We start from the raw sequence: 13760 nt of genomic DNA on the forward strand, positions 1-13760 counted from the left end.
CTCAGGATGACAACCTCCAACAGTCTTTCCCAGTGGTCCATCCCACAGAATGAGATCTCCAACAGTTCTAATCCTCTGAGGCGCTAGCTGACCTTCTCTATGGCTTATGAGCAAATGTATCTCTTTTGGTCTCACAAGTTCCTCAAGTGGGACGTCTGGAAATAACTTTTGCAGCTGCTGTGGTGTCACACGTTTGTGAACATCTGAAATGCTGTCCAATCCATAACAAACTAACTGGTGCGACTTGAGTGTGCCCTTGGGATTCTTCACTCGGATCTTTAGAAGGTAGCGCCTCGTCTCTACGTGGACCTTCATCCCCCCAACTCCATGGACGATAAGTGTGATGTCTTCACTCCTAAGGTTCAGTCTACTCGCAGCCTTGTGAGTTATGTAGTTGGTATCTGAAGCCAAGTCAATTAATGTCCCAACCTTTTGTCCAGCATTTGCTACGACCTCCAGAAGCATCATAATCACTGGATGCTCTTGCAGTCCACCTTCCTTTAGCAGGCTTGGCTGATGCTTTGCAGTGTTGAAGGCTCTTGATGCAGTGTTGGAGAACACATCTCGGCATTGTTTTGCCAACTCTGGTGGAAGTTTGCTGAAAAACTCCTCTTGGTCCACTGTATATTTCTTCTTGCCTTTATCTTCCTCTGGACCAAATTTACTCCTTCTCTGACCCACACTGCTTTTCCTCATCTCATAATTGGGGCACAGATAAAAATGATGCTCAGGAGTCTGTTCATCCTTGCAGATTTGATTTTTACACAGATATGCAGGTTTGCAGTATGAACCATCATCATGAACTTCAAGACACTTTTTGCATGCTCCCAACTTCTTTACTGCAGCTCTTTTCTCTGTCAGCTTTAGCCCTCGAAACTGCTTGCAGAAGTACAGCTTTCTTTTATGCTTTACATCACCACAGACTGCACAACTTGTGTGGGCATTTCCTGACTTGGTAGACTTGGTTCTGGCATGTCTTGGTTCAGTCCGAATTTCCTTTCTACTCGGCTCTTCGTCCCTCAGTTGCTCGAGCTGTTCGTATATGCTCTCCTGCTCTTTGAGAAATGACAAGAGACTGTCAAACCGTTTATCTGGTGCCACAGCATTCCTCTTGTCAGCTACATAAACCAGCTATTCCTTTTTGAGGGTTTCTGGAAGCTTGGTTTCAATTGATTTTGTCATCAGTGGATTTTTAATAGCGCCTGTGTCTCCGAGATCGCTCAAGTCCTTAAGCGCCTTTTCCACAGCATGAATTAATTCCACTATTTTACGTGGCTGATGTCCTCTGACAGGTGGGATTCTCTGAAGCTCCTCCACTATCTCAATAGCAATAGCTATTTGATTTCCAAACCGGACACGAAAGATATCATCTGCAGTGTTATAACTTGTGAGGCGGAGGTCTCTTGTAATTTTGTCCTCCAGACTGTCCAGCAATTGAACCTTCTTCACCTCATTTGATCCAGTGGGTTCACCTTGCTTTTGCAGTGCTTCCCAATCCTTCCTCCATCTATAAAAGTCACGCTTGTTTCCAGTAAACTTAGGAAGGGCCGTGGGTCTCAGTCTGATGGCTGGTGAAGGATAATTGAAAGCATTCGCCGCTTGTGCTAATCCTTCAACGTCCTTCTTTATTCTTGCCTGTATGAAGTCAGCCTTCCTGGAAACCAGCTTGGGGACGAGAAGCTCGAGTGTCCTTAGGTGTTTCTGGAAGCTCTCTTGCTCATCCAGAGGGACCCAACATTTCCACTGACTGTACCCCTCCTTTGCAGTCTCTACCAGTTTCTGCAGGTGGTTAAGCATGAATTCATATGCTTCTTGGTTGCTATTTGATGGTGCGGTGGCAGCAGCCAGTTCACATGCACCATCTGCTGTCTGTAGTGAGGTGGATAATTCAACATTTCCAAAGTTTGCCCATAGAGTGTCCTGGATGAGTCCTTTGACCTCTTTTAATTTCGACTCACACTCCTTTGCAGTCTTTGCCAGGTCGGCTTTTTGCTGTTCAGTTAACACAGCTTCCTCATCTGCGTCCAGCTCCGCCTCCAGCTCTGCAATGAGTCCAGCCTCCACATCGTCATTGACTTCCATGACTTCTTTGGCCTCCTGCATGAGTTTGTTAAACTTGTTCCTGAGCTCCTCTTCAGACATTTCTTTATGGTTCCTAATGATGCTGTTAACAAGACGAGAGAATGCCCGTTTTGCTGTTGTCCTCTCCACCTTGAGCTGCTCAGTTGACTTTCCAGTAACTTCATCAGCCATGATTTATCTTGACTTAACTGTCTCTTTTCCGGGTTTCCAGATCTCCTGGTTACAGCGGTTTTTCACTGTCAAGTCTTCTAATGTTTTTGTGCAGATTCCCCGCTTGAAAGGGATCTGATTTATCCACCCCGAAATGATGAACTGGATTTCACTCAATGACCAAACACTTCTTTTCCATTTTTTTTTTCCCTTTTTTATTTTGGCAGATTCAGCAATTAATTTAGTTCCACTTGATTTATTGCTTCAGCCATTACTTTGAAGGCATTTGGATGTTGTAGGTCTTAAGGTATTTAACAGTTTAGTCTTTTAGCAGGTTAAAAACCGGCTGCCAATCGGGTGCTATAGATAATCAGTCCTGCATGCCTTTGCTGGCGATCGCGGCAGTTTTTAGGACAGTCTCTTAGATTATACTGTTCAAGTTTTAGCCGCAAGTCAACTTCTCTCGTGGGCCTGTCCGCTTTTCTGTTCACGGTCGGGCTGACTCTGATCCCGACCAGGCTTTCTCTGTTTTCTCCCCCCACCGGGTTGACTGTTCCCGGTTGGGCTGAAGACTCAGCCTCTGTCGGTGGCTCTCTGGACCTGTCCGTGGCCTACACGGTACTAGGCCCTCACCTGACGTCTGTGGCTGCTACTGGGGCTGGCCGTGGGCTACATGGTCCTCTTGTCGGTGGCTTCTCTGGACCTGTCCGTGGCCTTCACGGTACTAGGCCCCCACCCGAGGTCTGTGTCTCCTGCTTGGGCTTGGCTGTGGGCTGCACAGCCCTGGATACATTCCAGGTAAGCTGACACCATGCTTGGTGACCCTTACTGCCCCTGCTTGTTTTCCTAGCTCTTCCCTGAGCTATTGCTTCCCGTTCCTACCTTTTTTCTTTTTGGCGCCAATTCAAAACCATTTGGCTTGGTGCTGTTCCACTTGTTTCCAAAGACTACTTCTTTTTTTAACTTTTGTTTTCGATTCTTCTTGCTGGCCTTGTTCTTATCTTCGTTCTTTTATCCTCGTTGCCAATTGTTGTGTATTCGGATGCTTTGAACAGTCTTGAATAAAGGCTCGGACACGGGAGGAATCATACAAGCTTCTTTACTGCAGGACGCCACCTCCAGCCTCCCCCTGCTCACTTGCCCAAGACATCACAAGACACCAATTACTTATCCTAATTATCCCATACCTAACACTCCTCCCCCTTTAACTCCATTTCACCTGTACGGTATATGCTCTTTTCCTACTATTGTGCGCTTGTGATTTTAATTTAGCATTAGTCCTTTCATTTCAGTTTGACTTGACAAATACCATACCTGTTCTTTTATTCCCTTTACAATAAAATGGCAAGTACATTGCTATTGTTATGTGTTTATTATTATTATTGGTTTAATATTGTTATAGGTTTTTATTGTCATGTGTTCTAAGATACAATGAGGAATTTTTTTTTTGCATGCTATGCAGTCAAAACATACCATACATGAGTACATTCAAGGCATACACAAGTACAGCGAGTAGTTTTAGTTTAGTGATACAGCATGGATACAGGCCCTTCGGCTAACCAAGCCCACACCGATCGTCGATCACCCGTTCACACTAGTCCTCTGTTATCCACTATCGCATCAACTTCCTACACATTAGCGGCTATTTATATGGGGAAATTAATCTGTAAACCCACATGTCTTTGGAATGTGGGTGGAAACTGGAACCCAAGAGGAAACCCAAATGATCACAGGGAAAACGTGCAAACTCCATACAGACAGAGCCCGAGATCTGGACTGAACCCTTTACGCAAAGAGAAAAATAACCAGAATGCCGGGTAGAGTGCTAGATTTTGGTTTATTATTGTCACATGTACTAACATTCATGTGAAAACCTTTGTTTCGCACGCTATCCAAGCAGATCAGATATAACGTACATAAATGCAATCGTCAAACTCCAATACAATAGATAGATCAAAGGGAAAGATATAGTGTGCAGAATATAGTTCTCAGCATTGTGGTGCATTATAGTGCATCAGTTCCAGAGACAAAATCTACTGTCTTCAATGGGGTAGAGGTGAATCAAACCATACCTTCGCTTATGGAAGGACCAGTCAAAAGCCTGGTAACTAGAGCCAGGATTTTGCTATAAATGCCATGTGCCTTTTCATGCCTTTTTTGGTGATTTCACCAAGATAATGCCTTTTTCACGATCGAGTGCCTAAATCAACCTTTTTTTGTCATTTTGCTAAAAGGTTGTGCTAATTTCTCTAATTGTACCGTGATTACAATGACTTTTTCTATGTTAACATGTTAATATTAAGTATGGTGTGTCTGCGCCTATTGGCAGTGGCTCGACTACAGTCCGTCTGTCTTTTATTAAATTTTTGTCTCGTTAAATGTATGTCTTGACTAGTTTTTATTATTTTTCTTTAGCTGTGTATATGTGGGGGGTGGGGTGGGGAAACCGTTAGTCTCTTCCCTGTACGGGGACCCGACCTTTTCCCTGTCGGGTCTCCGGTGTCGTTGGGCCTAACATCGTGGAGCCTGCGGCGGCCTCGGGCCGGGACCAACCTGAGGGCTCCAGTCGCGGAGCCTGCGGACCTGACATTGCGGAGCTGCCCGTCTTTGGAGCGGGAAGAGCTGTGGTTGTTTTTCCGAGGCAGCATGAAAGCATGTAGTTAGGGTGCACCATCACCAGTCTCTCAAACCAGTTCATGAAGGGTGGATGTCAGTAGGGCACGCTACCTTCCTTTTATACAGTATAGTAATGATAGTGGTCTTTATGAAGCAGGTGGTGACCTCAGAATTGAGTAATGAGAGGTTAAAGATCTCTGTGAAAGTTGATCCACACAGGTGCTGAAGACATGGCAGATCCAGAAGATGCAGCCAGGGACTCCTTACTAGTTTATTTCTGCAAATTTACTCTCGGGAAAGCCGATCTTACGTCTGCCACAGTAAGACGAGGTTAAATCCTCCTGACAGATGGTCTGCCCAGCTCCTGAAGATGCAGCTGGCAACTCCATCCAGACCAATCGCCTTTCATGGGTTCACTCTTAGGAAGGCCGATCTTGCATTTTCCACAATAACAATATATACAGGCTCACCCGAGGATGTTGTGCAAGATTATGTCATTCCACTGACCTTCTGTTCAAAGCGAGCATAGAATGCATTGTGTTTATCAGGAGGAGCTTTGTTGTTCTAGCAATATTGCCTGACTTCAGTTTGTTATCCTAGGATTCTAGCTTGGCTTGGAATTTCCTCGGCATCCTTTATGAGTTTGTGTTGGTCATATGTAGATTACCAATGCTGGATCGTTCGACTTGAATGCTGCAGGCTTGGCCTTCACCTGCGAATGGACCTCATGGTTCAGTTTTGGTCTCCAAATCTGAGGAAAGACATTCTTGCCATAGAGGGAGTACAGAGAAGGTTCACCAGACTGATTTCTGGGATGTCAGGACTTTCATATGAAGAAAGACTAGATAGACTCGGCTTGTACTCGCTAGAATTTAGGAGATTCAGGGGGGATCTTATAGAAACGTACAAAATTCTTAAGGGGTTGGACAGGCTAGATGCAGGAAGATTGTTCCCGATGTTGGGGAAGTCTAGAACAAGGGATCACAGTTTAAGGATAATGGGGAAATCTTTTAGGACCGAGATGAGAAAAACATTTTTCACACAGAGAGTGGTGAATCTCTGGAATTCTCTGCCACAGAAGGTAGTTAAGGCCAGTTCATTGGCTATATTTAAGAGGGAGTTAGATGTGGCCCTTGTGGCTAAAGGGATCAGGGGGTATGGAGAGAAGGAAGGTACAGGATACTGAGTTGGATGATCAGCCATGATCATATTGAATGGCGGTGCAGGCTCGAAGGGCCGAACGGCCTACTCCTGCACCTATTTTCTATGTTTCTATCCATGGTTTCCAGTTGGGGCACACTCGTAATGTCTTCTTTGGCATGCAGTCCTCTAAACACTTACTGATGAGGTCTGTGCCAGCAGTGCATACTCATTCAGGATTGTCACAGTCCTCGAATATGGATCATACCGTCGACTCAAGGGAGTCTCGAAGGATGTTATCTGTTTCCTCAAACTAACACTGTACAGAACTACTCTTGTTCATGTTAGGACCAAAAGAAATGACTTTCTTTTAATAAAGGCAAGATGTTCTGTAAATCAGAATATGGGAAGAGTGGATTTTTCTCCACTAAGATAGAAGAAGAAATTGCAGGTGTCTTTTGAAGTTTGGATTGGAAGTTCTGCTTTGTTTCTGTCTCATATACAACAAATAAATGCGAAGCAGATAGAGAGCTTCCCAACATTCTCAACAAAGTTCATCTCTTTACATTTTGCTGCATTTCTATTATTTTCTGTTGGACTTCACAACTGTTTCTGATGAGTTTGTCGGCAAAAGTAGTTCCTTATTATTTGCATTGATGCACTTAAATGTTTAGTTCAGTGAATTACAACATTATCTTTGATTTTATGGAGCCTCACTTTGTTTCAATCTGGATTATACACTGGATTGCAGTTGTGTGATGACTGGAGTTACAAAACAATTGCAATCCAAATATCCCAAGCTATATTTTATACATTCTGTTTTTGAACTATATTGACTAATTGTTACTCAAACTACAGCACTGTCAGTCCAAGAAGCTGCAAATGAACTGTTGTGAAATATCGTGACTGTTTAAAAATATAACTAAACTTGATGTAATTATTCCAGGATCCTGTGGAACACACGCCACGTATCTGAGACCTATGTATCCCACTAAAACGTTTCCCAATCATTACACAATTGTCACGGTAAGTTTTTCATTTAAGCCACAGTGACTTTCTGTCAAGTTTCCATTCTGCGTGTAACTTTGAAAATTAGATTATAAAAACTGCAGCGCAGGCACAGTAGTAAGCAAGTTAGTCAGTGGACATTAACTTAGTCATCCTCAGTGACTCAGCTTGCTGCCATGGATACACTAAATAATGGAAACATGGAAAAAATCTTGAAATTTCCTATTTCACTTTAATTTTAGGATATTGCCAATATTTAGGAATTTGTACCCCACCTAGGTTGGCTTTGGATGATAAAAAATTATACTATGCAGGAGCTATAGAACTTCTGTGGGGCTATTGCAGTGTCACAGTGATTCTAGAAAATATCTATCTTCACAAAATCAGGAAAGCAGTTAAAAATCATAACTCGTGGCCTTTAGTTTATGCCCATTTTGATTGCATCCAGGTTATTTGAAATAATGCAAACAGCAAAATTTAAAAAAATATTGAATTGCAAATAAAACCACTAATGCTGGATATGTATAACAGCTTGAAAGGTTGCTGGAATTTTGGATGGAGAAACAGTTCTGATGAAATAATGTTATTCTGAGAAATTGACTCTATTTCATGCCCCATAGAAATTAGCTCTAGTCTTCTCTGAATATTTGCAACATTCTCTACTTTTATTTCCATTTTATCTGTAAATAGATAAAATAGATATCCATCAAGGGACAGGTTTTGAAATATGCTCATTGCAGAATGCAGATTACTTACTTATTTTCCAAGGACTCGCCTCCAAAGTACTCTCCCACCAGATTTAGAGTTTTAAGACACCAGTTCTGCAGGAAGTCCCTTGCATTAGAAGCAAACCTTTCCCCACAGGAAGAGTGACTGTTCTCATCTCCTCTGCAGCCTGGAGATCAACGTCTGGGGATCTAAGCATTCCCTATCATGTAACTATTCAAATGATTGATAATTGTACTTGCCTTCATCCTACCCGGGCAGCTCATCCTCGACATGCACCATACTCTGAGCGGAAAACTTGCCCCTCGAATCCCCTTTAATTCTTTCCATTCTCATCTTAAACCTAGGCCCTCTAATTTCGGACTTCCCATTCCTAGGAGAAAGAGAGTGCCAACGTACCCGTCTATGTCCATCATAATTTAATGAATATCTATAATGTCACCCAAAAGCCTCCCTCACACCAGAGAAAAGTTTCTGCCTATCCAAACTCTCCTTTAACTCAAGTCCTCCAGTCCAGGCGGCATCCTTGCGAATCTTTGCTGCACCATCACTAGCATAATCACATCATTCCTATAGCGTGTCATCACAAACTGCATACAATACCAGATCTGTGAGCAAAACTGCACAGGGAGTATGGTCAATTTAATATTTTGTAAATTGTAATATGACACCGCAACTCTTGTACTCAATTTTACGGCCAATTAAGTCAAACATACTATTTGTGTTCTTCAACTTTTGAGGAATAATGTACTTGTATTCTAAGTTTTTTTTGTTCAAAACAACTTCCATTCACCACGTGTGACTTGGTCTTGTTTAATCTTCCAAAATGCATCACTTTGCATTTGTCTGAGTTAAATTCCATCTCCCATTCCTTGGTTCTCTTTCTAAGTTGATCAATGTTCTTCTGTAACCTTAGACAACCTTCTTCACTGACCATTAATATAATATTAACATAAACGTTAGTGTCATCTGCAAGATCATTAAACATGCTACCTACTTTTGAACCCAAAATCTAAATATATATGAACAACAGGGCACCTAGCACTGGTCGCTGTGGTGCACTCCTGTTTACATGCCTGTTCAATTTGAGAACAACCCTCTATTACTACCTACTGCCTCCTTCCACTAGGTCAACTTTGTACCCTTTTGGTCAGCTCACCCATGTGTTTTTACCTTCCAGACTCACCTACCATAGAGTACCTTATCAAAGGCCTTACTTAACTCCATGTAGACAACATCTACTATAGTGTACTTATTAATCCTCTTGATCACCCCTTTAAAAAACTCAAACAAATATTTTGACTGAAAGTCAAACTATTGACTCCAGATTGCATCAGAAGCCATTCGCAATCATGTATCTGGCAAAATCTAACAATATAATAATTCTCATTCCTTCCTGATCCCCCACCTTAACTTGCTCTTATTCCTTGCTTCCATATAATTGCCCTATGTTGAAATAATTATGAATTCAATTAATCTTAAGTCAATGTATTTTTATTTCAAGTTAATGTACTTTTTTTAGGGGCAGTATGCAGAGACACATGGCATAGTTGACAACAACATGTACGATTACAAATTAGACATGTCCTTCTCCCTCTCTGGTACTGAAAAGAGCAATCCAGTTTGGTGGGGGGGGCAGCCAGTAAGTATAATATTAATATTTCTGTATTACGTAATTAGAAATTGGTATGTTTCAAGCCCGTTCTGGATATCTAAGGTTAATGCATGTGGAATAATAAATGTTAGTGTCTCAATTGTGACTGACATGTCATTGTGTATCTATTGATGGTAAAAAGTTATAAAGTACAAACATTAGTAATAAAATAGTAAATACTAGAAACGCAATGCAGGTCAGTCAGCATTTTAAAAAAGCTATCACATTTTTACTTATTAAACCGTGTTTTGTTTAAGATGCTGATTACCTTCCTGGTATTGTTATGATACTTATTTCAGATTTTCTAAATCGATTAATTTTGTTTTTCAATTTACTGAGAAAGTGAGGCTTTGTTTGTAGGTGAAGGGCTACATGTACTGGGTTAGCTAAAGATAAATTCTATTTTAAATACAATTTAAAACCTAATTTTCCCGTTAACCCAAACATTTGTGAGTTATTTCTAAACTATACATAAATAAAATACATTAGATATACTGGGATGATTTACTGGCCTTCTAACTCTGGGGTCTCACAAGGAATGATTCAAACTAATGGGATAAAAATTCCCAATTCTTGTGGTGTTCCATGCGAGCTTAATGTTTGTATTTGCTTAGCACTTCAGGTCAATATGCTACACCTAAGATGGGGTACGATATCATTGATCTGTCATTTTCAGAATAATGGTTCCAATAGAGGGATTTTCAAAATGGGACCACATGTTTGGAAAGCTTACCATTGCATGCCTAATATAATGCTCACTGCACACACTATTTATTTACTCTGGTAAATAATGAAATTATCAATAACATCAGAACCTACTTCCATCAAAATGAATGAGTATTCTTGCATATATGAGTATTCTTGCATATACAGTAAAGTTGTGTCTGCATAGAACTCACTGTCTAGCGCAATGGGGGATAGTCCGCATAAATATAATTGGAAGCTGTAAATACTAGCAGAAGAGGTTATGGATGATGGTCAAAATGATGCTTTTGCATCACCGAATGTTGTAATCAAGCATGTTTCCAGTTAGAACTCTCTCTGCTTTTCTGCCGCACATAATTAGGGATCTTCTGTGTGAGTAACAATGACGAGAATCAGTTTTCTCTATTGACATTCAATGCCTTTATCATGGCATATTAGAATTATTCAATGGGTCCAAAATTGGCACGTGCACTAACGTACAGTGAAATTGTTATATTGCATCCAGATCAGTAAGATTATTGCTGTACATAAGTACAATCCCCAGTTAAACACATAGAGTTGCCTACATTACAAAATGAAATGTACTTCAATTCTAACTTCAAGACAACCTATATTCTTCTTCTATCTATTACATAACTAAAACTCTGATCTTGTGCTCCTCCGGTTTACATGATTTTTCAATTTGCGCAAAAACGGTAAGCGATAGCGCTATGATTTTTCGCCACCTTACTCACCATTTTCCTGTGCTGAAAGTGCAACAAGTTTTGTTCCGATTTATGGTATATATTTAAAGTTATTAAGGTTTTTAAAAAATCTTAAAATTTGTGCATGCACAGATTGGTCTCTACTCCTGTCAGTTGGCGTGCTCAGATTGGTCTCCTCTCCTGTCAGTCAATGCCACGGCCGGAACGGCCCCTTCCTGCACCACGGCCTCTCCCGCCTCATTCACAAACTCCTCTCTCCCCTCCTCACAGTAAATGTCTAGGGTCTTCCCGACCACCGGGGGCGGGGGGGTTCAGTGGAGGCCCTGGTCCCGTCTCTCTCTCCCTCACTCACCCCTGTCCCCTACCTGCCCTCTGTGGCAATGGTGGTCCCGTTTACATGTCCCATCGGGTGATTGGCTGCGACCGTCCGTATCCTCCGTCACCGCTGCGGTAACTCACCCTCACGGCCATTTCGGTGGAGATATTCTCCACCAGCTCGCCAAAACACATGGTGCCCACCGTGACGAACACTGACTCCAACCCCCCCTGCGGCCCAGCCCGGCCCGGCTTGGCGGCGGCAGCGAGCAGGCAGGCAAGTAGGCGGATAGGCAGGGCGGGGACGGGCCGAGTGGTTTGTAGGTACAGGTTTGTAGGTTAAATGTGTAGGAAGGAACTGCAGATGCTGGTTTAAACTGAAGATAGACACAAAAAGCTGGAGTAACTCTGTGGGTTGGACAGCATCTCTTCTTCTGAAGAAGGGTCTCGACCCAAAACGTCACCTAATCCTTTTCTCCAGAGATGCTGTCTGACCCGCTGAGTTATTCCAGCTTTTTATGTCTATCCTAGGTTTGTAGGCTAATAGGTTTCGGTAAAATTGTAAAATTCGGTAGTTTGTGTACGTCGGTGTTATGTGCGGGGATCGCTGGTCAGCGCGGACTCAGTGTACTGAAGGGCCTATTTTGGTGCTGTATCTCTAAACTAAACTAAACTAATGTGAGGAGGTATTTCAGAAAGGCAGTGTTGATCTTTATATAGTGCATCATCATGGCACCTACTACTCAGACAAAGCCAAGGACTACCTCAATCTGTGATGGGGCCAGTAAACTGCCAGCTCACCTGTCATAATGTGTACCTGGGCGTACCCCAATGTGGGCTTTCGGGAAAGTATGATGAGTGCCCCTGTGACTTGGTCCTGGAATCTCTGCTGCCATAATAATTTTCATAGGAATCATTGATCACATAAGAGTGTACTCATTTTGCTTATGTTCTTCTCATAGTTGTGGCTGACAGCCATGTATCAGGGCCTGAAAGCAGGCACCTTCTTCTGGCCTGGATCGGATGTTAAAATTAATGGAACGTACCCAAACAGATATGTAACTTTCAATTCGTAAGTATCATTACACAGGAAATAATTGAATTGAATTGAATTGAATTGAATACCTTTATTGTCATTCAGACCTTACGGTCTGAACTAAATTTCGTGCCTGCAGTCATACATACAATCATACAATAATAAACAGCAATAAACACAGATTAACATCCACCACAGTGTATCCTCCAAGCACCTCCTCACTGTGGTGGAGGCAAAAATCTTAGTGTTACTGTCTCTTCCCTCCTCTTCTCCCTCTGCGCTGAGGCGATTCCCCACCGGGTGATGGCTCAAACAGTCCCGCGGCTCACCGAACCCCGCAAACGGGCCGGTTCAAACACCGCGGCCCGGGGTGGTTGAAGCTGCCGCCCTCCAGTCCAGCGTACGCAGCCGCTGGCCCGCGGCTGAACCCAGGACTCAGGTCACCGCTGCCAGAACGCCGTCCCAGCCACCGGAGCACCGTTCCAGCCCCGAGCCAGATCGCCCTCACGTGAGTGCCGTTCCTCCTTCGAGCTGGGCCACTCCGACGGGAGTGCCGTTCCACCTCGGGCTGGGCCGCTCCGACGGGAGTGCCGTTCCTCCCTCAGGCTGGGCCACTCCGACGGGAGTGCCGTTCCTCCCTCGGGCTGGGCCACTCCGACGAGAGTGCCACAGCCCCTCACGAGAGAGTCTCAGCCCCTCGCCAGGCCGCCCTCACGGGAGCGTCACAGCCCCTCACGGGAGCGGCGTTCCAGCCCCGAGCTGGGCCGCCCTCACGGGAGCGAGCCCAGGGCGAGTCCTGACAGGCTGCCTCCGGAGCCTCGAGGTCGCCAGCTCCGCCATTAGGCCTCAGCGCAGGTGGAGGCAGAGAAGAGGGATACGACATAAAAGTCGTATTCCCCCGAAGGGAGAGACAGCAAGCCCCGTTTCAACCCCCCCCCCCCCACATAAACACAACCTAAAAACTAAAAACGTAACTAGACAAAACAAAAAAAAACAACACAAAAAAGAAAAGACAAACGGACTGCAGGCGAGCCACAGCCGGTTACCAGCGCCGCCACTTCCGGAGAGACTTGAAAATATGCTGGTAAATGACAAAACGAACATTGTAGTAAATCTTGTGGTAAGGCTTGTCCGCATTTAGATCAAATCATTGATATTTTTTGTTAACATTTCAACATTTTCTGTTAATCGATTTTGCAATCAGAAAATGTCAATATTCACTGCGTCAGGGGATCAGTGTGCTCAGATCAATTGGAGCCAGGAGTTGATTGAGTGAGAGGCAGTCTATTTTCGGCATGATGTATGACATTTTATAAATGTACTGGTGTAGGGAGTGGTAGGTCTTTTTTTTAAATCAAGTTTTCATTTAACTTATGAAGACATTTATGTTTTAGGATTTAATTTCACCCTAACTTTGGACTGAATACCTAAGGTTTACATTTTCATTATTCTTCACTGAATGAAACTATAAACTCAGAAGGTTAAGTAATTCGAAGCCGAGCACTGATGTTCACAGTGGGATTAATTTGTAAAGTGGGAATGTGGATTGTTGGTTTGTCGGTTTGTTTGTTGGTTTCTTATTTGCTCCCCATCTGTGGAGTTTGTAGAATACGACTGAAGACAA

The 13760-nt window shown here is 43.2% G+C and overlaps 1 protein-coding gene across 1 annotated transcript in view; it reads left to right on the forward strand.

Annotated features, from left to right (window-relative positions):
* LOC116973323 (ectonucleotide pyrophosphatase/phosphodiesterase family member 3-like) overlaps positions 1–13760 on the forward strand; it is a 76454-nt gene that overhangs the window by 21876 nt on the left and 40818 nt on the right. Inside the window, exons 5-7 of the mRNA XM_033021281.1 lie at positions 6935–7014; positions 9245–9364; positions 12063–12172. Coding sequence (XP_032877172.1) covers positions 6935–7014; positions 9245–9364; positions 12063–12172 — 310 coding nt within the window. The remainder of the gene's footprint in view (positions 1–6934; positions 7015–9244; positions 9365–12062; positions 12173–13760) is intronic.

Source organism: Amblyraja radiata, chromosome 5, assembly GCF_010909765.2.
Source record: "Amblyraja radiata isolate CabotCenter1 chromosome 5, sAmbRad1.1.pri, whole genome shotgun sequence".
Lineage (NCBI taxonomy): Eukaryota > Metazoa > Chordata > Chondrichthyes > Rajiformes > Rajidae > Amblyraja > Amblyraja radiata.